Here is a 23649-nt window from a genome sequence, read left to right on the forward strand (position 1 = left end):
AAGGACCCTTTTAGTTTTAAATTCTGTGAATCTTCAGCAAAAGGCAGAGTATGTTAGGTCCATCAGCATGCTGTAAGGGTTCAGAAGAGAGAAAAAGTCTCATCCTCTTGGGTAAATGCAAGATGGATTCATGTAGAAGGTGACATATGATCTCTAAGTTGGTGTACAGAAAGTAGGTCAAAAGGAGGAAAATTCTCTCTGTTCACTACTCAAGTTAAAGTCTATTCTTTCTGCTTCCCTTCACCTTTTAGGTCTACAGCTGACAGCTGCTTCTCTACCTGGCCCAAAGGCAGGTGGTCTGTTGACCCTAGTATTGCAAAGCAATGAAGAAGACAGTGTCTTTAAGGTGATGAAGCAGCACTGTAACAGAGTGGAAGAAAATTATCCCACAGAAGAGAAACCAGGGGTCATGGGGAACCTTGGAAAGAATGCATGAAGGTCATCATTTCCTCCTTAGGGACAAAGAAAAATTGGGAACAGAAGACGGTTATTATTCCAAATCAGAAGCAATGAAAAATGAGCCTATATTCAGTGAGAAGAACCTGGAAATTGCATCTTATGTTAATGTGAATGGAGTTAAACACATACCAGGTGGGTTTCTGAATGTTTTATATTGGAAAGAACTTTGAACGTGGAGTCATAGGAGATGGGTTTCAATCCAGTGATTATGACCTCTGTGACCTTGGGAAAGTTTTCTTTCTTGGCCTCTATTTCCCTTTCTACAAAATGAGATGATTCAGTGAGATGATCTTTTGGCTGCCTCCCAGTTCTACCATTTTTTGATTCTGTACAGAGCTAGTCTATGAACATCATCAGCATCTACCTCCCTCAGTGTGTGATCCCTGGCAAGGGGCAAAAATAGGACTATTTCATTTGAGGAGCAGAATGATTTCTTGGTCCAGTGAATATATAAAACAGACTCATCAGAGCTTGAGGGCCTGTGTACAGATGCCAACTTGGGAACTGGCTATCATTTTATCCAGTGAAGGCAAAGCAACAAAAACAACCTTTGGGGAAAGCATCAATTTTGCACGCACATACACACACACACACACACACACAGAGCATCGCAGAGTGTGATAATATTTCACTATCTTACTCAATCTCCTTCCTTCCTGAAATCCCTTCTATTCCTCCCATTCCATACTCTAAAATGGAGGAGAGGAGCAACCCCCCTCAGCAGAAGCAATGAGGGGCTTAGCAGAAGACACTGCCCCTAGAGGGCAAGGTCAAAACCATCTCCCCTTCTGCTAGGTTAATATGTATTGTTTTTGTAAAGACATTTAGTCCTGTGGGAATCAGGCAAATAAGAAACTGACATTTGGAGCTGGGACTAGAGTGCATGTGATTCTCAGTAAGTAATACCTGACAGAATTATTCTTCTTTCATCCAAAAGGTGTCAGAAAGAGGCTAGAACAGCTCAAACAATAGGGAAGGAAGATGAACATGTGCACAATTACAGTTTAATGTAATACAGTTCTGCAGGTATGTGTCTGTCCAGCTCCCCAGAATTTTTTCCTAATTGTCCTTGGGTCACTTTCTGAAATCAGCCCCCTGGGGAAAGGCTTTCACTGCTTAGAACTGGGGAGGAATTTAATGGGGGGGAAGGGGGTTAAGCCTAGGGATTAGAACAAAAACAGATTTGCCTTTGCATTTAACCATGAGACTGAGTGAGTAATTCATTCTCAGAGACCTCATCTACAGTGGCATGAAGAATCCCAAATAGCCAATCCACAAACCATTTCTGTTTAACTTCAGCATTTATTTTAATACTTAAGGGGTGGAGACACCCTCCTAAGGGTATTTTTCTTACATTGATTTCTTGGTGTCCCCCAAAGGTTATGATTTTTGTATAAGTATTTATTATTGTTATTATTTTATTAATTAATATTATTATTGTTAGTAATAATATTAACTAACATTTGTGTAATGCTCCAGATTTTGCACAGTGCTTTTCTTACATTTTGTCATGTGAGCTCAAGAGCAACTCTTTATTGCTTCATACACTCTGTAGACATGATCCAATTTGATCCTCACAGCAACCCTTGAAAGTATAGAGTGTAAATATGTGACCATTCCACTTTACAGCTGAGGAAAATAAGATTTAACAAGGTTAATTGACTTGTTCAAGGTTATCAGTAGCAGAGTCAGGACTAGAATTCAGGTCATATGACTGCATGGGAAAGAAAAACTAATGCTAGTTAAAAAGCATGAATTGGCTAAAATGTGCTTTCCTGGTAGTTGACATGAAGGGACAGTTCCCTCAGGGTCATATCTCTAATATCAAGATGAGGCTGGGGGGGGGGGGGGCAGCTTCACAGAGAACACATCCCAAAACTTAGAGCCTGGAACTGTGTCTGTGGGTCACTGCAGGTTCTTGCAAAGGATTAGAGCAATGTGTGCAACAAAGCAACAGCCCTGCCAGATTTGGAAAAGGAACCTGGCTCTCTATCAAACCCGGTAAGGTTGGCTCTGCCATCCTCACTATCTGAATCCGTACGAATACAGGAAACCCCACATGAGTCCTTGGTCACTCCTTGGTCACCCAGCCTGTATTTCTCTTGTGTCCTTATTTGAGATAGATGCCCCATTAGGTCTGCAAAGAGATACATTCTTATCTTAGGGTCTGTGAATTTTCTTTTATATATTTTAACTTTTAATATAATTGGATTTTTGTAACATCTTGTATTTTAATTTATGCATTTAAAAGTATTATTCTGAAAAGAGGTCCATATGCTTTACCAGACTAAAAGAATTAAAACTAAAAGGTTAGGAGGACCTAATTTAATTCACATAAGGGTTTTGGTAAAGGCTCCAGGGACTGTGGAATGAATGACAAGAAGCTCATTTTTGGGAAGGAGACACAATTGACAGTCGGGCTGGGTAAGGAGCTTGGGTCCAGAACCCACGGCTTTAACTACATCTCTTGGTTATACCAATGACCTGGGTAACTGTGAGGGTGGGAACTCTTATCTGGATGTGAATAGCACTCACCCATGAGAAGAAATCACCTTCCTTCTGGTTTGTAGGGGGCCTATAGTTTTTGTAAAAAGGTTAACTCTTGTGGGAAGGAGGAAACAGGAAATTTACATTTGGAATTGGAACAGTGGTGAGAATAACACCTAGTAAGTACTATCTTTAAACCGGAGAAACAAGGTTGTTTATTTTGGGATTTGAGTCTTGGAGAAGGGGACAAACAAAGATGAGTATTTCTCTGTAAGTAATAGGTTCAGAAGCTCTGACTTCATGGTCAAATGTTGAGTCATAGCTGAGCTTCTTCTCCTTCTGGAACAGAATAGAGAATTTTTCAAGGCTATGGGAGACACCGCAATAGAGTACAAGGGGGTATTCAGGAATTGCATTTCATTTATGGAGTTAGAATATTTTCAGAGTTGAAAAGGACCTTAGGAATCATCTAATCTAATCCTGTCCTTTTATAGGCGAGGAAACTGAGGTCCACACAAGAAGGGTCACACGAATAGGTTAAATAATGGGAGGATTTCCCAAAATCCAAGGCAATTTCAGACCACTGTAATTCATTGTTCTCACCATATTAATAGTCAAAGATGGGAAGCATATTAGTTCTCCTCATGGCTGATATTAATGAAAGCATGATTTGGGGCATTAAAAATGCTGTTGACTCAGTGCTGAAAGTTGGGCAACAGAATGTTAATTTGCCAAGGGAACAGAAAGAGTTTGCTTCATATCTAGAGGAGAGAAGGCAGGGAGAACAGGTTAACTGCTTCAGTAAATCCAAGTATCCTTGAATCAGAGACAGAAGCAATCTCTAGACTGATTCTAGAAATCACACAAAGTAACAAAAGATACAGCAATGACCATGATCATTTGTTATTCCTTCATAAGTGCTTAGTGCTGTATGGAATGGATTAAACAGACTTGGTCCCTTGACTAGAGGCATTTATGAGATAATGTAAGTAAAAGCATTTTGTAAATGATAAAGTAACGTACATATAGGCTATGTAGTAGACTAGAAAGAGAACTGCTAATTATTAGCTGAGTGCCCTTGGCATCTCATTACATCTCTTGGGTCTGTTTCCTTAGCCCTGCCCTCAAGGAATTTACTTTCTACTTACGGGAAAAATAGTATATGCACAGATAAGATACATACATACATATACATACATACATAGATGTGTGTTACATGTATATATGTATGCATACACACATATATGTTGGTAGAGTTGCTATAAGAAATTTCAGTGGTAGAGGAATATGTTAATCATTGGAGGATTGGAAAATACTTCTTGTAGGTGATACAAACATTCTTGAATAGAAACAGATTCCAAAATGGGGGGATGGGGAGGGAATTAAGAGGTTGGCCATTTTTGCTTTAAATTCTATTATTGTTATGAAGGTGACATCTACATAGATTTTCAGAAGCACTTTAATGCAAGTGATAAATACACACTAATAGAGATGATTCTCTTATTTGGTGATATGAGTCTTTCGTGGATTGTAACATAATCTACCTTAGATCTTGGTAATTTGGGATATGTGTATCAGCTGAAATCACCAGGATCACCAGGAAAAGGAAAGTACCTTTTGTCCTTTTCCCAAACTGTAACAGGTCAGGAGAAATCTTGGCTTTTGGGTTAGAATATAAAGTTGGGCTAAGTGAAATCAGTCACCATCTGTTTTTACAAAGCCTCTCAGCACAGTGTTAAACAGGGTACTGGCTCCAAGCTGACATTTGGGAAGGGGACATACCTTACAGTGAGTCCTGGTAAGTAGATCAGAAATATAGCCACCCATCCTTGAATATAATTTGGTGGGGGAGGGGGGTTTACATATATGCATAGGAAACTAGATGTGGATCCTAGACAAAACTATACCAACATCTTTGGAATTAACTGACACAATGCTGTTCTCAGTGTGTAGAGACCCAGTCATACTGTGAGTTGAGGGTTTGTATTTGTTTCCCTAAATTTCTTCTATCTCAATGAATTACTAAAGGAAAGACCAAAGTATCATCCTATAATGAGACTTATTGCCCCCTACTAGTTTATCTGCATGAGGGGGGAAGTCCACTTATAGCAAGATTTGGAGACACAAAGTGCATCGTGAGCAGAGGAATCTCTAGGTTCACCTTGGCTCCTTTTGAAAATTAATTGCTCAGGAATTCTAATCCTCCAATGCAGAAAGTACCTTTGGGAAATGAACCAGACAGTAAAACCCAGTCTTGTTCTTGAAATATGAACATCTACTACGCATTGCTCTATACCATTCTTTCTAGGGGAAATATGCTTGAAGTAACCTGATCCAAACCCTGGACATTAGCATGTATGAGAGCCAGTCCCACCAACTCAGTAACCAATTAACTTTTATTTTTGTGGCTGTTTTGTGCCTGACACTATTCTAAATATTAGGAAATGTCAAAGTGAGATAGTCCCTGCCCTCGGGGAGCTTCCATTATTGGAGGGGAGGATTCTCAACTTCTCTGTCTGTAGGTAATATAAAGATTTCAAGATTCAAGGAATGGGAATTATTTAGTTGGGAAAAGAATAAAAGGGGGAGTGGGAACTCTGCAGTCTTTAAGGCAATGAAGGCATGGTAGGTGGATAGATAGTGTCCATCTGAACATAGAATAAGAAGAAATGGACCTAAAATAAAGCAAAAGAGATTTAGGTTAGAGAGAAGAAAAACTCATTAGGTATGGGAACATTAAAATGAGATGAATGAATGGATAAAAAAGCATTTTAAGTGCTTTCTATGTGCCAGGTACTATGATACATGCATATGGCAGGCCATGAAATGTACTTTTGTAGCTAAAGTGGATTTCCTTCTGTTTGAGATAATTTATAGAATGCTAAGTCCTCCTCCTGATGCTTCAATGTAGCATGGAGGAGGTCTTGGCTTCCACAAGGAACCAGCAGAGGACACACACTCTAGCAAATCTTATAAAGCTGAGGAAAGCTTCTACAACTGAGAATTACTTGAGATCAGCCTACCTAAATTCAGAGAGAATCATCACCAGAAGTTTGGCCATGTGATCATGAAACCATTGACTAAGGCCAGGATGGGGTAGGGAATCTTCACTGGTGGACAGTCACTCCATTGAAATTGCTGATTGGAAGTACCAAAGTGTGAAATGTACTCTTATGGCTAAGATGGATCTCCATCTGTTTGGGGCAGTTCTCATTTATTCCTGCCAAGGGATAGAGGAATGAGCAATAAGAGCTATTGAGGTTCCTTCCTCCCAATATCATTTTCTAAATAAATAGCCAAAGAGAGGGAAACATTTGGAATTTCAAGCGATGTCATTATATTCAGGAAAATTAAGCCTTCCAGTTTCCTCTTTCTTCAGTCATCTGTTTCTTACATGTAGGGTTTCAAGGACAATGGATATATGTATGCGTGCACATATTGCATGTGTCTGCTTAAATACTGCTCAGGCAAACATCTGCAAAAGAAATGAAAGCTAGGCATCTAATGAGACTCCAGGCAAAAAATCTTAGCCATTTAAAAAAAAACCTTTCTAGCTCTTCCCTCAGCAGGAATAGCCAGGTAATCATTTCATCACATGGAATCATGTTCCTTATGGCTTCGTGACATGGTGCCTTTGTAACTTTGCTAGTAAAGCAGGGAGGAAAGACCGGCTTGGCTCTGAGACATGACACCTGGTTGCAATGCCTTGGCAGTATTTGTAAAGCAATTTGTGGGGGTGTAGATTCAGTCTGGCTATCAAAGGCCTAACTTTGGAAGTGGGACAAGACTGATAGTAAACTCAAGTAAGTTTCAACAATCTGTCTCCAAAATCCTCTCTGGAACCCTGACGTCTGAATATCCCACTTTAGTTTACAACATGGCTCTAGATCCTAGAGGAATATTGGGGAAAAGTTTGTGCTTCTTAGTAAAAGTTGGTCTAAATAACTATTAAGGTCCCTTGATCTCTGAGATTTGATTATTTTATGAATTCCATCAATTTACAAACCCATGGAAAGGGGCACCGAGGTCAGGCATTAGAAAATGTGTTTTCTTCTCAGTGCAACTTTCTGTATTGCAAATTATTTTACTTCACTGGGCCTCTTATCTCCTCTATAAAATGGGATTATCAATTCTACCAAAATGTCTAGCAAAATGGGGATGCTATGAGTGACTATTGGCATATTTGTTATAAAGTAGAGCTATCCAAAAGTGGGATGGGCTATCTCGGGATATATTTCTGTAAAGAGATCTCTTTAAGGAGAAAGTGAGTGCCCATTTGCTCAAATTCATGACCTTCCTTCCTTCCCTTCTCTTTTCCATAAAATGACATAATAGAGGTAAAGGTGCTGCGCCCAAAAAAAGTCACAAGTACTGGCTGACATCTAAGAATCCTTCTGATTCTATGTTCTTTTCAGAGATCAAGCACTTCAAGGTAGGAAGAAGGGAGAAGCCTAAACTGGGTTATAAACCCCTGAATAGTAAAGAATTGGATGCATCAGAAAGAACCCAGAATGGATTGGGTTGCAATGGGATGAAAAGAGTTTGTTCAGAGAAAGTTTTTGCAAAGCTCTGTTCCAGGGTGTAAGAACATGGGCAATCAGCTCACATTCGGGAAAGGCACAGTTCTGACTGTTAAATCATGTAAGTTTAAAAAGAGAAATGTCCTTTCTTATCTTTATTCAAGATTCATTTGTGATGGTTCCCTCTCTCCTTTGGTCAAACTGACTGCAAGGGTAGCTTATATCCATGGTTTTTCAATGGCTCCTCACTAGATGCTCTTAAAAATTTTTAAATGGTGAATGTTTGCTAGTTTATGAAAATGAGAAAAGTCTGAGGAATGGAAACAGTCCTAGGACCAAGAATTGAGAAAGGAATTTGGAAGTGTAGTGAAAAGTGTCTTGGAAATATATATCAGGACACTTTAGTTCTCATCCCAAATCCCCTGCTAATTATGTTGTGTGACTTTGGGCCAGTCACTTCACCATCCTGGTTTTCAGTTTCCATATCTACAAAATGATTCGTTGGATAAGATGATCTCTAAATTTCCTTTCAAATCTAAGTCCTATGATAAATATCTGTACATTTGTGGGACTTAGTTTCCTCATCTGTAAAATTGTTGGATAGAACTGAGCTCTAAAACCATTACCAGCTTAAGATACTATGCCTGTATGAAAATAAGATTTACTTCTTGTAGTCCCTAATCAACAAAAACAAACACCACTGAGTTTCTATTCTTAATCCTCAAAGGAATTTCTATAAAAGTGCCTCCTGGGGGTACTATAGTCATTCCTTTTTTTGTGCAGTTTTTTTTCCCCTAAGATGGGCATGGAGAGGAAATATGTGTTGAGATTCAAAAAAAAAAAGCATTCATGAGATTTATCTTAAGCTTTCCTTGTCAGCAAAATGGAAAGAGGCAGAATGATAGGAGGCTGACATTTGGGGACTAGATTAAAAGAAAATCCAAATTAATCCTCAGTAACAATAGTGATGCCCACTATGCTAATAGACATCAATTTCTCAAGGTGGGTTTCACTGAAATAGCCCCACTGGGAGACAGAGGGGTTGTGAGAGCAAGCACACCTACCGCAGCCCTAGTCTGCTCAGGTTTGAGCAGAAAGGAATTAGAACATTTTAGACACAAGCCCTCCAAAGCAATATCTTCATTTCAGTTGAGTTTATCATTATACAAAGTGTTCTGGAAGTAATCACAAAATGCATTAAAAACTTCAGCAAATGGAAATGAGATGTAAATTTAGATTGTAAATATGTGACTTTGAGCAAGCCAATAGTAAGAGATTAGAAACTTGGCACCATTTCTCTAACCCTAAAGGAAATGTTTCTATAAATAGCTATAAAGAGATGGGAGAATAGGCAAACAGATTTTCTCCTAATCTTCTTTACTCTATAGTATTAGAAATTGTTTCTAGATCAGATCACCCTGGGCAGAGGTGAGGAAACCATGTCAGCTTTAAGGCTCAAAGGACATCTGGGTGGGTGGGCCCCTGTAAGTGTTTTTTGTAAAGCACCCCATGACAGTGACAGGTGCTGGCAATAAGCTGATATTTGGAATAGGGAGCAGCCTGAAAATAAAGCCAAGTAAGTGTGAAAGGACAAGCCCATCTCTCACAGCAGGATTTCCCTGGGATTTTCCATATTGCCTTTTAATCTTTATGTCTTATTGTGATGGATTGGGTTCCCCAGTGGGGCTGGCCCTAGAATTCAGACTGGTAAATTTAGGGAGAATGGCAATTCAACTTCTCCCTGGGACATCTAGGATCTTTACAGATCTTTTCTGCTTACCAGTTACCATGACAAGAAGAGTTTTGCCAATGGTTGGAAGAGGGGAAAAGTATCAAAATCCTAGAAAGTAGAAATTGGGGTGTTAAATAGGTGACTGACAGAGAGAGAAAACTCTGGTGCACATTGGTAACTGCTCGGTCTCCTAGTTGGAAGGAAGCAGTATTAGAGAGAGATTTTCTCCTGAGGTTCTGACTAGTAGCATTAGAACCATTCTTCCCAGAAAGACTTAAGGTTATTTTGAGATGGAAGAGAGTTTCAGCTTGAGGGGAACATGTCCAAACCAGTTTTTGTAAAGTTGCCTATGACAGTGTGAAGACTTCTACAGAGAAGCTGGTATTTGGACAAGGGGTGACCCTGACAGTCCATTCAAGTAAGTAGGAACAGATTAAACCATCTGTAGATACCAAATGCTACCTTTCCCTTCCTATTTAACTCTCTTCCTCACCTTCTGGTTGAGGGTTACAGTTGTTGAGTCCCTTGCCTGACCCAGGGAATGAGACCAGGAAAGACAAGAAAACTCCACCCCCTCCCCCAAGCTACATTCTTTAAACCTTGGACTATAAAAATCCCCAGTTTTCCTCCCCTTTTGCAATCAGTTTCCAGTAAACCAGAATTGTGTGAGATGATGAGAGCAATTTCAATAAAAAGCCAGGAAATAGTTACCCCCAACGTGCCATAAAGTAGAAATGATGGGAGTGCCAGCCAGGGGAAGGCAATTAGGGGAAGTAAGAAAAAACAAATGAATTCCCCCAAATGAAGCAGCAGGCTACCCGTAAAACAAGGTACTGTTCCATATAGAAACTCAGTTTTCTTCAGCAGTTAGCCCAGCCACTTTGGCCCCTGAGTTCTTCTGGACCAAACAAGCACCTTAGTTTAGAACCAGGGTGAGAGATCAAGACCAAGTTGAACTCCAGGGGTCCCTCAACTGACAACAGCTACCTTTCCTATTTTTGTAAAGCCCCTTCTAGATGTGGGTATAGCGGGGGTTCCAGCTATGCACTAGTATTTGGAAAAGGAACCCTCCTGACTGTAAAAACAGGTAAGTCTGGGGCAGCCAGGTAGCACAGGGAGTTAGAGCACCAGCTCCAGTGTCAGGATGACCTGGGGATCGAATCCCGGGCTCAGACACTTAGCACCCACCCAGAAACACCTGGCCGTGTAACCGTAAGCAAGTTACTTAACCCTGATTGCTTAAAAAAAAAAAAACAGGTAAGTCTGAAAGAATGAAGACCCCCCCAAAAAAAATGCCTTCCCCTACACAACTAAACCACTACTAACTCTAAACACCTTAGTTTAGCTTCTAAATCAGATTTTTCTTTTTTGACTTGGGGATCTTCTTAACATCCCCCCCCCTTTCTCCCCAGGGAATTAGAACTTGGCTGCTACAAAGACTGAATTAGCTTCAGCTGAAAACATTCCTGTCATCCATCTTAAATAAGATTATTGGGACAGGGAAGAAATTTTGAATGGGGACTCCTAAGGGATTTTACTAAACCCAGGAAATGTTTGCCCAAAAGATAGAAAGGAAATTGGCATATTGTAGATATGTAAATTCAATAGGCTAAATATAAATCTCCCTGACATTGATAATAAATCCCTTAAATTCATCTCCTAAAATGATGGAATGCCATGATGTAATTAACCAACACTGGGTCTTGAAGATATATTTTTTCTTTTTACCTTCATCCTGTATCTCTCTGAAGGAATGTATATCAAATCAGAACCCAAAAGGGTCTAATAACAGAAATCTCTCTACTTTGAGCTCTGACCAGGTCTCCACAGATACAGCTACCTGGCTAATTTAGACAAACACTCTACCTTTGCTTGAGTTACCCAGGTAACTATGTTTGGTCTTCCCTTTGAGCTTCATCTGATAGAGGAAGGCGGAGGAGGTGTTGAATATAAATGCAATTTTTTCTTCAGATACAAAGGATATCAGAATGTGAATACCTTCAGTCCCTTCTCCTTTTTACCCACAAAATGAGATAATAGAGGTAAAAGTGCTTCCAAAAAAAAATGGTCACAAGTATTTTACAAATGTAAGTGAAAATTATCAGCAGTTTATGCAAGTGAGGATTGCTGGTTATAAAATGATACTGGAGAATAAATCCAAGTGTAAATGCAGGACAATCTATAGATAGATAATAGAAAATATCCACAATATTCATCATACCCTTCCCCCGGAAGCAGAAAAGGGTTCCAACAAAAAAAATAGGGACTGGGGTCAGGACATCTGGAAGCTAGGTAAGCTGGCAAACTGGTAAAGAACTGGATCCCCTTTGTGGAATTTGGAGAGAATATGTATTTTTAGGTAGAGTAGAACCAGCTTTGAACACAGTATCCAGAGAAGTGCTGTCCAATCAAGATCTGGGTAGCCCTATAATTCCATGCAGGGGTGGGAGGACACAAGAGAAAGGGAGCCAGGGAGCATAAGGACAAAAGTGGTTGCCACAAACATTACTCATTTCTTCTTCAGTCTTGAGCATCCATGTAGTTGAAATGCAAGTGTAGGCCTAAAGGACACAGCATGTGATTAGCTATGAAGTTATAATGCACAGAATTGTCTTTCTCAGCAGGGGTAGGATCAGCACACGTCTGCAGCAAAAATTAAAGCTCTGAGTAGCAATGAATAATACATAATGTTGTTAAGACCCATAAATTCAACAGTCTCCAGGGCTTTGCTAAATTAATTCACCCCTGGGATGTTCGTGCCAGCCCCCAGGAATTGAGGACTAGGATCTGTCCTTTACAGAGGAAAAAAACTGGGGCAGAAAGAGGTCTGTTGACTTATTTATGAATACCCCTGTTTGGTGCTGGGACATTACCAGCCCCTAGAATGGTCTCTGTAATAATAGAATGAAGTAATAGCTACAAGTTGACATCAAGGGAGAGAAGGAGTTTGGGCAGTCATTCTAAATATGAAAGGAAAAATACCTATTTGCTCCCACCCAACATTCCAGCCAGCACTTTTGACACTAATAGTGCTTCCAGCTTTCTATGCAATAGGCTCCTTTCAATATTCAAAAGCTTAAAGGGAAGGAGGAGGGGGAAAAGAGAGTCTCTCTGATGCAAGATTAGATTCAGCTTTCCCCCCATCCTTCCAGGCAGACTGAGATTATTGCCACAGCAACAGTTTGGGGCACAATTGTGTGAGGCCTTCAGCTGAGGGCAGGCAATTTGGTCTTTAATTAAGTGCTGTAGTGAGTGGGAGAAGGGGGGTGGGTGCCCAGGCAAGACTGTGAAAAGAGGTGGGGAGGCTTATTTGAATCGCTGCTGTCCAACTTTAAATTAGATGGACAGCTCCTGCTTTATGAAAATGACAGAATGCTGGGGTGTAACTATGGGTAATTCCCCTTCATGGAAGCTGTAGATAAGTGAGGTGTGGCTTTGACCTTTTGTTAATGGGTTTGTAGACATAGGCAGAGAAGCCAGGCCCAAATTCAGTCAAAGCAGTTTAACTGGACCCAACTGGAAATAATAATGATACTGATAATGTAAAAGTTGAATTCAGCCCAAATATCTAAAGTTTGTTTGGCAAGACAATGTCAAATAACAAATCAGCCCATTTTTTTTTTCAGTCATTGCTTGTTTGGCTGGCATCAGTCTGAGGGGGGGAGCTCAGGTTTTTGTAAAGCTTTCAGTGACTGTGGATACTGGCACTACAGGGAAGTTTGTGTTTGGTAGTGGGACCAGAGTGACAGTGACCCCAGGTAAGTCTGAAAGATCAAATCTCAAAGCCTTCTTTCTGTGTCACTTTAATTTGACCCCGCTGGGAGGCAGAGACAAGCATTGGCCTATGTCTTTTGATGTCAGGGTACCCAGGGTCTGAAGGCACCCTAGGATGCTGTGTGTAAAGCTCTCTGTTGATGGTAGTGTCATAAAGGAGCCTTGTGCCAGTTGAGCTTGGGACCTACTGGTACTAAGAACATATAAGCATGAAAGGATCCACTAAATGTAACCTACCTCCCATCCCTGGCACTAGAGCAGGCACTGAGAGTTGGGGGCAGAGAGGTAGTATTAGGGAGAGGAGATTGTTTGATGCAATGAGAGGATAAATGTTTTCCATTCTCTTCAGCCACCACAAAGCCCCCAAACTCCCCCTCTCTGCCACGGATTTATTATCATCAGAAACCAGTGACACTTCAGGGTATGGATGGGGGGAAGGGCACGTCTTGCACTGACAGGAGAAATTGTCCTGAAAACGATATTGTAAAATGGAAATGAGACCTTTAGAGAGAGATGCTCAATATGTGAATTCAGCAAACCCCTGGATAGAATCGAGGAAAGAAGGAAACAGGTGGAGGCTCTTTTTCAGGATAAAAGGAAGCACCGTACAATCAGACATGACCATGTTCCCCGTGACCCTTTTTGTGGAGCTCATCCCACCTTCTGCATCTGAGAGCCCATTAGCTCCATGTTTTCCTCCCCAGCTGTGGGAGGAGGAAGATGACTGTAAGAATCAAAGAGTTCCTGATGAGTTTATGTAAAGGCCTCTGTGGCAGTGCTAACATCTAGTGCCAGTTATGGGAAACTGACATTTGGACCAGGGACCACCTTGATAATCATGCCAAGTAAGTGCCCCAAGATAGCCCTTCAGATACCCTGGACTTTCACCCCCCCATTAATCATGATGTCAGGCTTCAGAGGACTGTGCCCCTCTCAGCTCTGATCCAGAGGGAAGACCCTGGGCGAGTTACCTAACTTTTCTGGGTCTGGGTTTCCTAATCCATAAAACAAGGGCATGGAACTTAATGTCTAAAGTCTTTTACAGCTTCAGATCTATGAGCTTATGATACCAAGTTCATCAGGGCAGCTAGTAATGGATAGAAAAGTGAACTTAGAATAAAGAAGACCTGAGTTCAAGTCTGCCCTCAGACACTTGTTAACTGTGTGACCCTGGATAAGCCACTTAACTATGCCTGCCCCATCTGTAAAATGGAGATAATAATAGCAACTACCTCCCAGAGTTGTTGTGAGGATCAAGTAAGATGTAAATGTAAATTGTAAAATGTTTTGAAAACCTTAAAGTGCTTTAAAAGTACTAGCTATTTTATCATTGGCTATAAGGTGAGAATTAACATCTAATTTGCTATGGACTCTGGATTTAGATTCATGAGAACTATGTGTTTGAATCCCAGCTATTACTTATGTAGGCTGTGTGACCTTGGACAAGTAATTTACAGAATTACATAGTCAATATTTGAGAGTTGGAAAGGACCTGATAGGATATCTATTTAGCCCAGCCTTCAAAAACTTTGCCTCTTTATTTCCAGCATTCAAAGATTCCTCTGGGTACTTTTCCTCCAAACTATACCCCTGCCACAAAGCAAAGGTGGCCCTAAATCAGGAGAGGCATATCTTTGCTATTTTTAAAAGGTTTGCAGAAAAAAAGATTCCCCAACTTCCTTCGGTCATCCCTTTCTAACATATCCCCAAAACATTCTTGCCCAAATGACCGCATCTATGAGGACCCTCTAAGATTAAGGAGAAAGAAGGAATGGAAGTTAACTGTATGTTCCCAATTTCTGAAACTAGCAAGCAAAGGAATGTGACTCACTTCAAAGACACCCATGTATGATGCTTAGTGCTTTCTCCTTGTGGTGACATTTCTCTGTGCTAATAATGAGAGCAGATAAGGAAGATTCGAGTTCCTTGGGCTTTGGTGTGTCTGCTGCTGCTCGCTCCTTTGGAGGAGATGGAAACTCTGGCTGGCTGACTACTGGCTTTTAAGATTCACCAAGGCCCCTCTGCCATTTTTTGTAAAGCTCCCTGCTGTGGTGTGAACAATGACTATGGGAAGCTGACATTTGGAATGGGGACACAATTAACCATAAAACCAAGTAAGTTGGGAGGCTGGAAAGAAAAAAGTAAATTCTTGACTTCTGAATGTTTCAATATAGTCCTCTATTGAAGAGTTTCTGGCCCACTCACTGGAGCCCTAATGGGTTGAGCTGGAAATGAGCTAGAAGAGAATTTTGAAATCCCATGAGTAGAATAAACAAATGGAATTAATCTGAGGCAGGAAGGGGAAAGCCCATCTATAAGAAGAAAAAAGCTAACATCTTTCACTTGATAATGATGACCTAGAGTCAAATTGGGGTGGCTGGTAGATAAGGCTAGAAGAAAGTTGAAGTTGCTTTTCCGGTAAACATTTACATGATATGCTACATTTCCTTTTCCAGGTGTTCAGTTTAGGGTGTGGAGTCCTCCCATAGTTCCAAAGGGTAGAGATTAAGTCCCAGTTGTTTAGGAATCACTATTCTTCTCTGCTCTCTTGCCTCCCCAGGTTTCTGGGGAATTGTTAATCAGGCAGATGACATGCTGTCTATACTGCAAGAGTGGGGAGGCTCTCAGAAAGCACCGTCCTTATGTGGACCTCTGAGTATCAGCATACATATACTTCTGGGGGGCTCCTAAACCATACAGTGTTGGTAAGCATTGTGAGGCTGTATGTTGGGATTGTAGGATTTAGCACTGGGAGGGACCATCTCAAGTCCTTCAAGGGAAACTGAGGTTCATTGAGATTAAAAATGAAAACACATGAACTAGACCATAATGCAATTATATGGATTCAAAACTGCTTGAGTGGTTAGAATCAAGGAGTAGTTGTTAATGATTTCATATCAATGTGGTAAGAAGTCTCCAATAAACTACCCCAGTGATATGTGCTTAGCCTTCTGTTGTTTAACATTTTTAGTAGTGGATTGAATAAAGGCATAGGTGGTGTGCAGATGGAAAGCTAACATATTGGGTGAAGTCAGAATCCAAAAGAGCACCAGGCTGAATCTATAAGATTAAATTCAATAGGTATAAATGCAATCCTGAATATTGATACAAAACACAGGGGGGAGTAGTGGTCAGATGGCAGTGGTTCTGAGAAAGATTCCAGGGTTTTAGGGGACTGCAAGCTCAATACAAGTTGGCCATGTGATATACCTCCCCCCCCTAAAAAAAAAATACTAAAGTTGCTGTCCTTATCATATCTCAACTGAAATGCTATTTGCAATTCTGAACACCACAGTTTAAGAAGTACTTGGATAAGCTAGAGAGTGTCCAGAGAAGGGCAACCAGAATGGTGAAGGTCCTTGAGTCCTTGTCATGAGAAAATTGGTTAAAGGAACTGAGGAGGTTTAGCTGGGAGAAGAGAAAGCTCAGAGGGACCAATTAGGGATCTTCAAATAACTTATTTGAAGAGCTGTCATATGCAGGAAGGATTAGACTTGTTCTATCTGGCCACAGAAGGCGGGGACAGGAGCAAATAGTGGAAGATGTAAAGAGATGACATTAGTTAGAGTCGATGTCAGGAAAACCTAGCAATTAGAGCTGTCCAAAAATAAAACGAGCTGCTTCCAAAGGTGGTGGGTTTCCTTACATAGGTTGGACTAAATAGATATCCTATCAGGTCCTTTCCAACTCTCAGATATTGACTATGTAATTCTGTAAATGACTTGTCCAAGGTCACACAGCCTACATAAATAATAGCTGGGATTCGAACACACAGTTCTCGTGAGTCTAAATCCAGAGTCCATAGCAAGCTATATCTCTGTACAATCCCTGGTGACCATGAGCTTGGGCAATATTGGCCCCCTGCTCCCTGGCTTTTGTAAGGTTCTCTCTGAAGACCATGTAAAACGGTGGCTGAAAACAAGGAGAGGACATGTGGTCTAGGGAACCTTTTTGACTAACCACCTGGAAACCTGGAAAGAACAAGTTGCCCTGATCTTTTGTTGCTAGTTCCCCAGTGTTTGTTATGTCTGCAAAACGCATCCACCACTGTAGAAAGGTCAGCTCTTCATTAGCCAGACAAATGAGAACAACATATTGACCAGCGATAAAGAACGAGGGGCCGAGGAGCGCAGCCTTTGAGATTCTGGTATTTCCAGTCCTTTAATCACGGTGCGTTTCTCTGAACATATGCTGTCTCAGGGAGGGCTGGATCAATGGTGCCTGAGGGACTCAGTGCCATCAAAATGAGAGCTGGGATATGAAAATGAGATGTAGATTGGGATATTGTGAGGATGGGAGGACAATTAAGAAGGGAGGGAGGAGAAGAGTGAGGCAGAATGATGTTTTTGAAAACCCACAGCATGTCTAGGAAGTATAATGAGACACAAATGCCTTTCCCATGTCCCTCCATGGAACAGATTACAGGCAGGTCCCTGAGACACCTGCTTATAGGCATGAGCTCATCACCCACTGGTCTTATAATATTAAGGACGCAATGAGAACCAATGGGAAGAGCCTTGGCTCTGCATCCCACTTCAAATCCTGACTGACTCTGACACATTACCTGTGTGACCTTGGACAAGTCACACAGACTTCCTAGGACTCAGTTTCCTCATCTGTAAAAGGAGGGACTTGTACTAAATGGTCTCTGATATCATTTTTGGCTCTAGAACTATAATTACAACAAATCACTTTTATATAGTATAGCATTTTATGGCTAACAGAGTTTTCCTCAAAACATGCCTATGCTCATAGGGCTGTGGATTCAGAAATGGAAGGGATTAACCCTCTCGTTTTACAAATAAGTTAATGGAGGTTTAAAAAGCTTGTGGTTTGCCCTTACTAGTGTCTTCCTCTCTAAGGCCACCTTCCATCTATGCTGTATTTATCTTATGAGCACTGATGTTTGTATATATTGTCTTTCCTTTAGAATATAAGCTCCTTGAGGATGGGAAAGGTTTTTTACCCTATTGTTGTATCCCCTTTACTTAGCACAGTGCCAGGCACAGAATGGGTGCTAAATAAATGCATGCTGATTGATTCATGTGGGTGTTAGTAATCCTCATTTTATAGTTGAGGGTGAAGTCACTTCCCCATGATCACACAGCCATTAAGTGACAGGCATGGAATCAGAGTCCCAGGCTCCAGACCCTAAAGCCAACATGCTTTCCACGACACCCAGTTCTCTCTCTGTGTTGACCTATATGGGAAAGGGGAGGGGATGGCTAGAAGTGATGCCAGGAGCAGTTTGGGATTGAAACCCTAGGGGGCCACTGATGATTCAGTTCACTGCCAGTTTTTGCAAAGGGCTGGGTGGCAGTGTACCTATGATAACGAAAAGATGAAATTTGGGCAAGGGACGAGCTTAACAGTCACTGCAAGTAAGTCCGTCTCCTGAGGGTATCTTCTGAAAGGCTATTTGTGACAATGATGCTTGTCCTATTGAGATACTAGAGAAGGGGTGTCTGAAGCATTCTGATTGCTGTGGAGATGCACAAAGTCAGTGGAATGGAGGAGTTTTATTAACATAGGTTGGGAACAAAGGCAAGGAAAAGGTAAAGTAAGTGGAAGCTGAAAACAGCAGGAGACTAACAGACAGAACAGAGAGCACAAGGCTTGTTCTATGACACACACGTGTTCCTAGTGTCTGCAGAAGGAGAAGTAGGGAACAAAAGGAAACTGGGGGATGGAAACCTCACACAATAGGGGAATTCCAGGGATATGAGAAAAGTTAGAAATGAATAAGAGAATCAGAGCCCCAAGCCTAGTGATTCTGGGGGGGAAATGAGGGGCCTGAGTAATTTAGCAGAGAAATGAGAAAGCTTTACTAGGGTCTAAAGATGTAAGAAGGAGACCAGTTTAAAATGCATTTCAGTATCACATGATCATCAGGAGAGAAATAAAATTTTAAAAGAAAAAGGGATTAAAAACAAATCATGGGCTGACCATAAAACAAATGGTTCTACAGCTCTGATTAAGCAATAAATGCCTTTTCTTTTAAACCTGCTCCAGGGTAGGAATCAATCCCCACATCAGCATGATTAACACAGCTGTTTCAGTCATAGATATTCCTTCTTGGGGATGTCCCCATGCAGGTGCCAGCATTGAAGGAAAGAAGTAATCTGTCAGGACCCTCCCCTCCCCCAACTCTTGGTTTTTGTTAAGTTTCCTATCACAGTGTAACTCTGGCAACCAGAGACTTTTTTGGGGGACTGGAACAAGTCTAACTGTCAATCCAAGTAAGTCAACCAGAAAAAAAGACATCGTATCAGTACACTATGCAGAAAAACCCCAGAGAAAAAGAGGTGGTAGGTCAACTACTTCAGTCCTCTGCCTCTGGGACCAAAATGTGCCAGTTTGGCAAATGATCAGCCACAGGATGAATGAATTTCACCAAATATTGATGCTGGTTTTACTTATTTCCCTGCTTGAGAATAGCTGGTGGGAAGGTAGGCTGGTGAAAGCAGTAGTGGTAGTGATAATGAGATAGATCATATATACCCATACATACATGTATATTTATACAATATATTATTTACTACTACAACCAGGCACTGTACAAAGGATTTCACAATAATCTCATTTCATCCTCACAACAGCCCTGAGACATAGGCACTATTATTATGTAATAGATGAGGAAACTGAGGCAAACAGAAGTTAAACCCAGGGTTACACAGCTAGTAAGTGTCTAAGGCTGGATTTTGAACTCTGGTCTTCCTGACTCCAGGAATGGCAATCTATCCACTGCTGTAATATAGCCTTGGACTAAACCCCAATATTTGTGTAGGCTAAGAGAAAAGGGCAAACTCTAGATAGAGATTCCAGAAAGAAGAAGTTAGAGGAGAGGGTCTAGTCAAAGCAATCAACATTTTTATACTACTTCTTAAATGTACAGGATAGTACTCATTGCTGGAAATATAAAAACAAAAATATAACAATCCCTAACCTTGAGGAGTTTACTTGGACAGAGTAGGGAGAGAAATGCCATGTATAGAAAGATAGATATAATACAAGATAATCTGAGGAGAGGGGCATCACTAACAACTAACTGGAAAGAGCAGGGAGGGCTTAGTAGAGGGATTAGCACTTGAGATGGGGATTTTGAAAGGCAATGATAAAGAAGGTTCGTGTTTTAGGCAGAGGGGACAGCTTGGGCAAATGCATAAAAGTAAAAGAATGATGATTGGGTTCAGGACAAAGCCAGTAGTCCATCTTTCTAGACTATAGAATTTATGAAGGGAAATAATATGAAATAAGGCTGGAAAAGCAAGCCAAAGTCAGAATATGAAATGTCTTAAATTTGTTGTTGTTCAGTCATTTTTCAGTCATATCCAACTTTTCATGACTCCGTTTGGGGTTTTCTTGGCAAAGATACTAGAGTGGCTTGCCAATTTACTTCTCCAGTTCATTTTACAGATGAGGAAATTGAGGCAAACAGGGGCTAGTAAGTGACTGTGGCCAACTTTGAACCAAGCAAGATGAGTCTTCCTGACTCCAGGTACTCTATCCACTTCAACAACTAGCTTCCCTAAAGCCTTAAATGGTAAACTGAAAAGTTTGTATTTTAAGCCAGAGACAATAGGGAGTTGGTGAAGGCTATTAAGCAGTGAAGTGATTTGGGTCAGTTCTGTGCCTTAGATGATATTGGCAGCTGTGTGAAAGGTAGATGGGGGAGGGGGGTGCAGAGAGATACACTATAGGCAGAGAGTCCAGTAGGGACTGGGCAATAGTCCAGTGAGGAAATTATGAGGATCTAAACTAGAGGGGTGTCCATGTGAGTAGAGAAAGGAGAGCATTAGAAGAGAATATTAGAGCAGGAAAATCAGGCAGTTTCAGAGAAAATTGAAAAAAGCTTGAGGTGTGAGAAGAGAACAAAGACAATATCAGGTGCTTTCAGAAGCTCTGTGTCTAGCTAGACCCAAGGAACTCACTGATACCACCTGAAGAGAGAGAATTTGTTCTTCCCACTTTTGTCTCGTGGAGAAGTATTTGGCGAAATCAAAACAGATCACACACGTCTGGCATCTCCTAATTAAAGCCTTTAATCTCAGTTTCTCTCCATTGCTCCAGCGGAGGATGATCTGAAAGGGTCGCCTGGAAACTTTGATGATGCAGAAGTAGGGCCGAGTATGTTTTTCAGGAAATGCTAGGGAGAGGGAAAAGGGGGGGGGGGGAGGTGGATCTTTCCATTTAAAAAAAAAAAAGTACTTTTTGGGATGACAAAATAATGTGTTTGGTAATTTGATGGAAAAGCTTATCTTTGGAATGATAACTAGACTCACTGTGAAACTCAGTAAGTCCGTCATCATTGGTTAGGAAATCAGGTTATTAATTTCTATTTCATACCACACAGTTACTTAACTTCCACATAATCTGTGTAATGGTCCATGGTCTTACCAGACTGCATATGGTACAATTAGAAGAATGTATCATCTCTCCTCTTTGGTAATTAGAAAGGTTAGCTGAAAGCCAGATACCCAAATTTTTCTGGGAGAAATCCAGTCTCAAACATTTAAAACTTTAAACTCAAAATATGATTCACAATACTGGAAGGCTGTGTTTGACAAAAATGTGCTTGGGTGTTGCCTTTTTTTTTTTTTTTTGCCACTTCAATTGTTTGCAAACGTGAAAAGAAAAGTATTAGAGTAGAATGACTGCTTCTGCATTTTCATTTTGCATGATAAGTTTACTTTGGATTATCTCAAGTTTTAGGCAGAAATCAAGGGAGATAAAGAAGTATCAAGAAAGTGTGCTTTCCCAAAACAGGCTTTAATTGTTGGTTGTTGGAGTTTTCTTTGTTGGGTGTTGTTTTTTTTTTTTTCCTGTCTTCTGATGGCAAAGGCATTTGCAGAAATACGGGAAATATATGCTGTGGACTAGGGAATGTTCCCTGTCTCTAGGGAGAAGGTACAATCTCACTGGAAGGGGGAAAATCTCACTTGTAAAGCTTGAGCAGGTTTTTGCAAAGTGGGGTATCATTGTGGGACTACATCTGGAAACAATCGACTGCACTTTGGACAGGGCACAAAGTTAACTGTAAAATCGAGTAAGTGAATCTTGGTTATGTTTTGTTTTAATGCACAGTAGTGCATGCAAATCACAGGGAGGCAGACATAACACACACAATAAACCCAAATGGAATGGTGTGGAAAGTTTGAACAAACCCACTCTCGTAACTAAAGACAGCTTCAAAATAAGATGGAAAGAAAAGTAGAGCCCAAATGGGAAAGAATGGGATGTGTGGAACTTTTCCAAGTTCAGATTTCAAATCTGTCTCAACCACAATCATAACCTAGAGGTATATTTTCCCCTCCATTCGAAACTAGAAGGGTAAGGATTGTGAGTTTGGAGGATTGAAATCTCTTAACAGGAAGGGTAATGTGATGTCCTTACCAGAAGGCATCTTTCAGGGAAACTGTACAAAGCACTTTTAGGTGTTAGGGTATTTTCCCTCTCTCTGGGTAAATCATCAGAGGGGGAAAGTATTTCTCTCCCCAGATTATAGATGGAGAAAATGTATCCTAGAGACATGCCCTTGATTGTGTGGTAAATCAGTGGCAGAGCTGAGCTGTGGGGCCAGGAGACCAAAGGATGCCCAGGTTTTTTTTCCACAGCAGGTTCCAAAATCATCAATGTTCTTCAGGGAACAATGTCTGGATGCAAACTTAGCATAAGCAAGGAAAATGTCACGTTTCTGCATGCTGTTGTAAGCATCTCAAGGTATGAAATGCATTCACAGCATGTAAAGGGATTCATAAAAAGAAGAAAAAGGAGAGTGATTTCAAAATAATAGTCACAGGAACAAAATACATGCAACCCATTTGGAAGCAGTCTATTCCAAACTTATTTTTCCAGGTGATATTTCCAGCAGGCTAAACAGGATTTGTGTTTCCCATGGGTTAAAAACAGACAATGAGAGGAAGTGAATGTCTTCTTCTAGTACCTAAAAGTTGAAGGAAATAACCTAAAGAAAATATGGTTAGGGGCAGTTGGATGAACAGCTCTGGCTAGAAATCTACAAGTATTTCCTAAAAGCAAAGGACATACCAAACTTTGGGTATACTTTGTTCAGTGAAGAGTTATGAAATCTTTCCTAGCCTAGGCAGAAAATATGCTATGAGTCAAATCCTGCTCTGGTCATTAGAAGTTGGTTATACAACTGGTCTTTTTCGATCTTGGCTTATAGGTGTTTCCACAATTGTTTCCATGATCATTGTGTCTTGTGTTTCTTAGTAAAGTATCAGCCAATCCTAATTAATAAGATGAGGTGATCATGTGTTCACTTTCTAAGGCCTGGGGTTATTTTGAAAATTAAACTAGGGGCCCCCAGAGTATTTTTGTAGGGAAATTTGTCACTGTGTGAAAGTTGGAACAGTCATCTTTGGCTCTGGAACCCTTTTGAGAGTTAGACCCTGTAAGTATGAGACAAATTACAAAACGGCCAACTCCAATTTGAACTTTCACTACAGACCCAAAGAAACCTTTCTAATTTAGCTACTAGAGAAAAAAAATTAGTAATGCCACTAAAACCTTCTTCATCAGGTTAAGAACTAGCAGAAACATACCTGTCTTTGAAAGAATTATTTCTATTTCACAATTGCTTTGCTTAACAACTTTGAAGCAGAATTTGAATTTGAGAATTTATGTTCTGCTTCCCTGAGTTTTTTAGAAGGTCCG

General features: G+C 40.6%; 1 gene segment (V, D, J or C); it reads left to right on the forward strand.

The window, feature by feature from the left end:
- Positions 1–248: 248 nt before the first annotated feature.
- LOC138168866 (T-cell receptor alpha chain constant-like) overlaps positions 249–23649 on the forward strand; it is a 93006-nt gene continuing 69605 nt past the window's right edge. The window contains 1 exon segment of the C gene segment in view: positions 249–591. Within this exon segment, the coding sequence occupies positions 429–591 (163 nt within the window).

Source organism: Petaurus breviceps, unplaced genomic scaffold (genome assembly GCF_028583685.1).
Source record: "Petaurus breviceps papuanus isolate PSGF00001 unplaced genomic scaffold, PetGlider_PUasm1.0 37, whole genome shotgun sequence".
NCBI classification, from domain to species: Eukaryota; Metazoa; Chordata; class Mammalia; order Diprotodontia; family Petauridae; genus Petaurus; species Petaurus breviceps.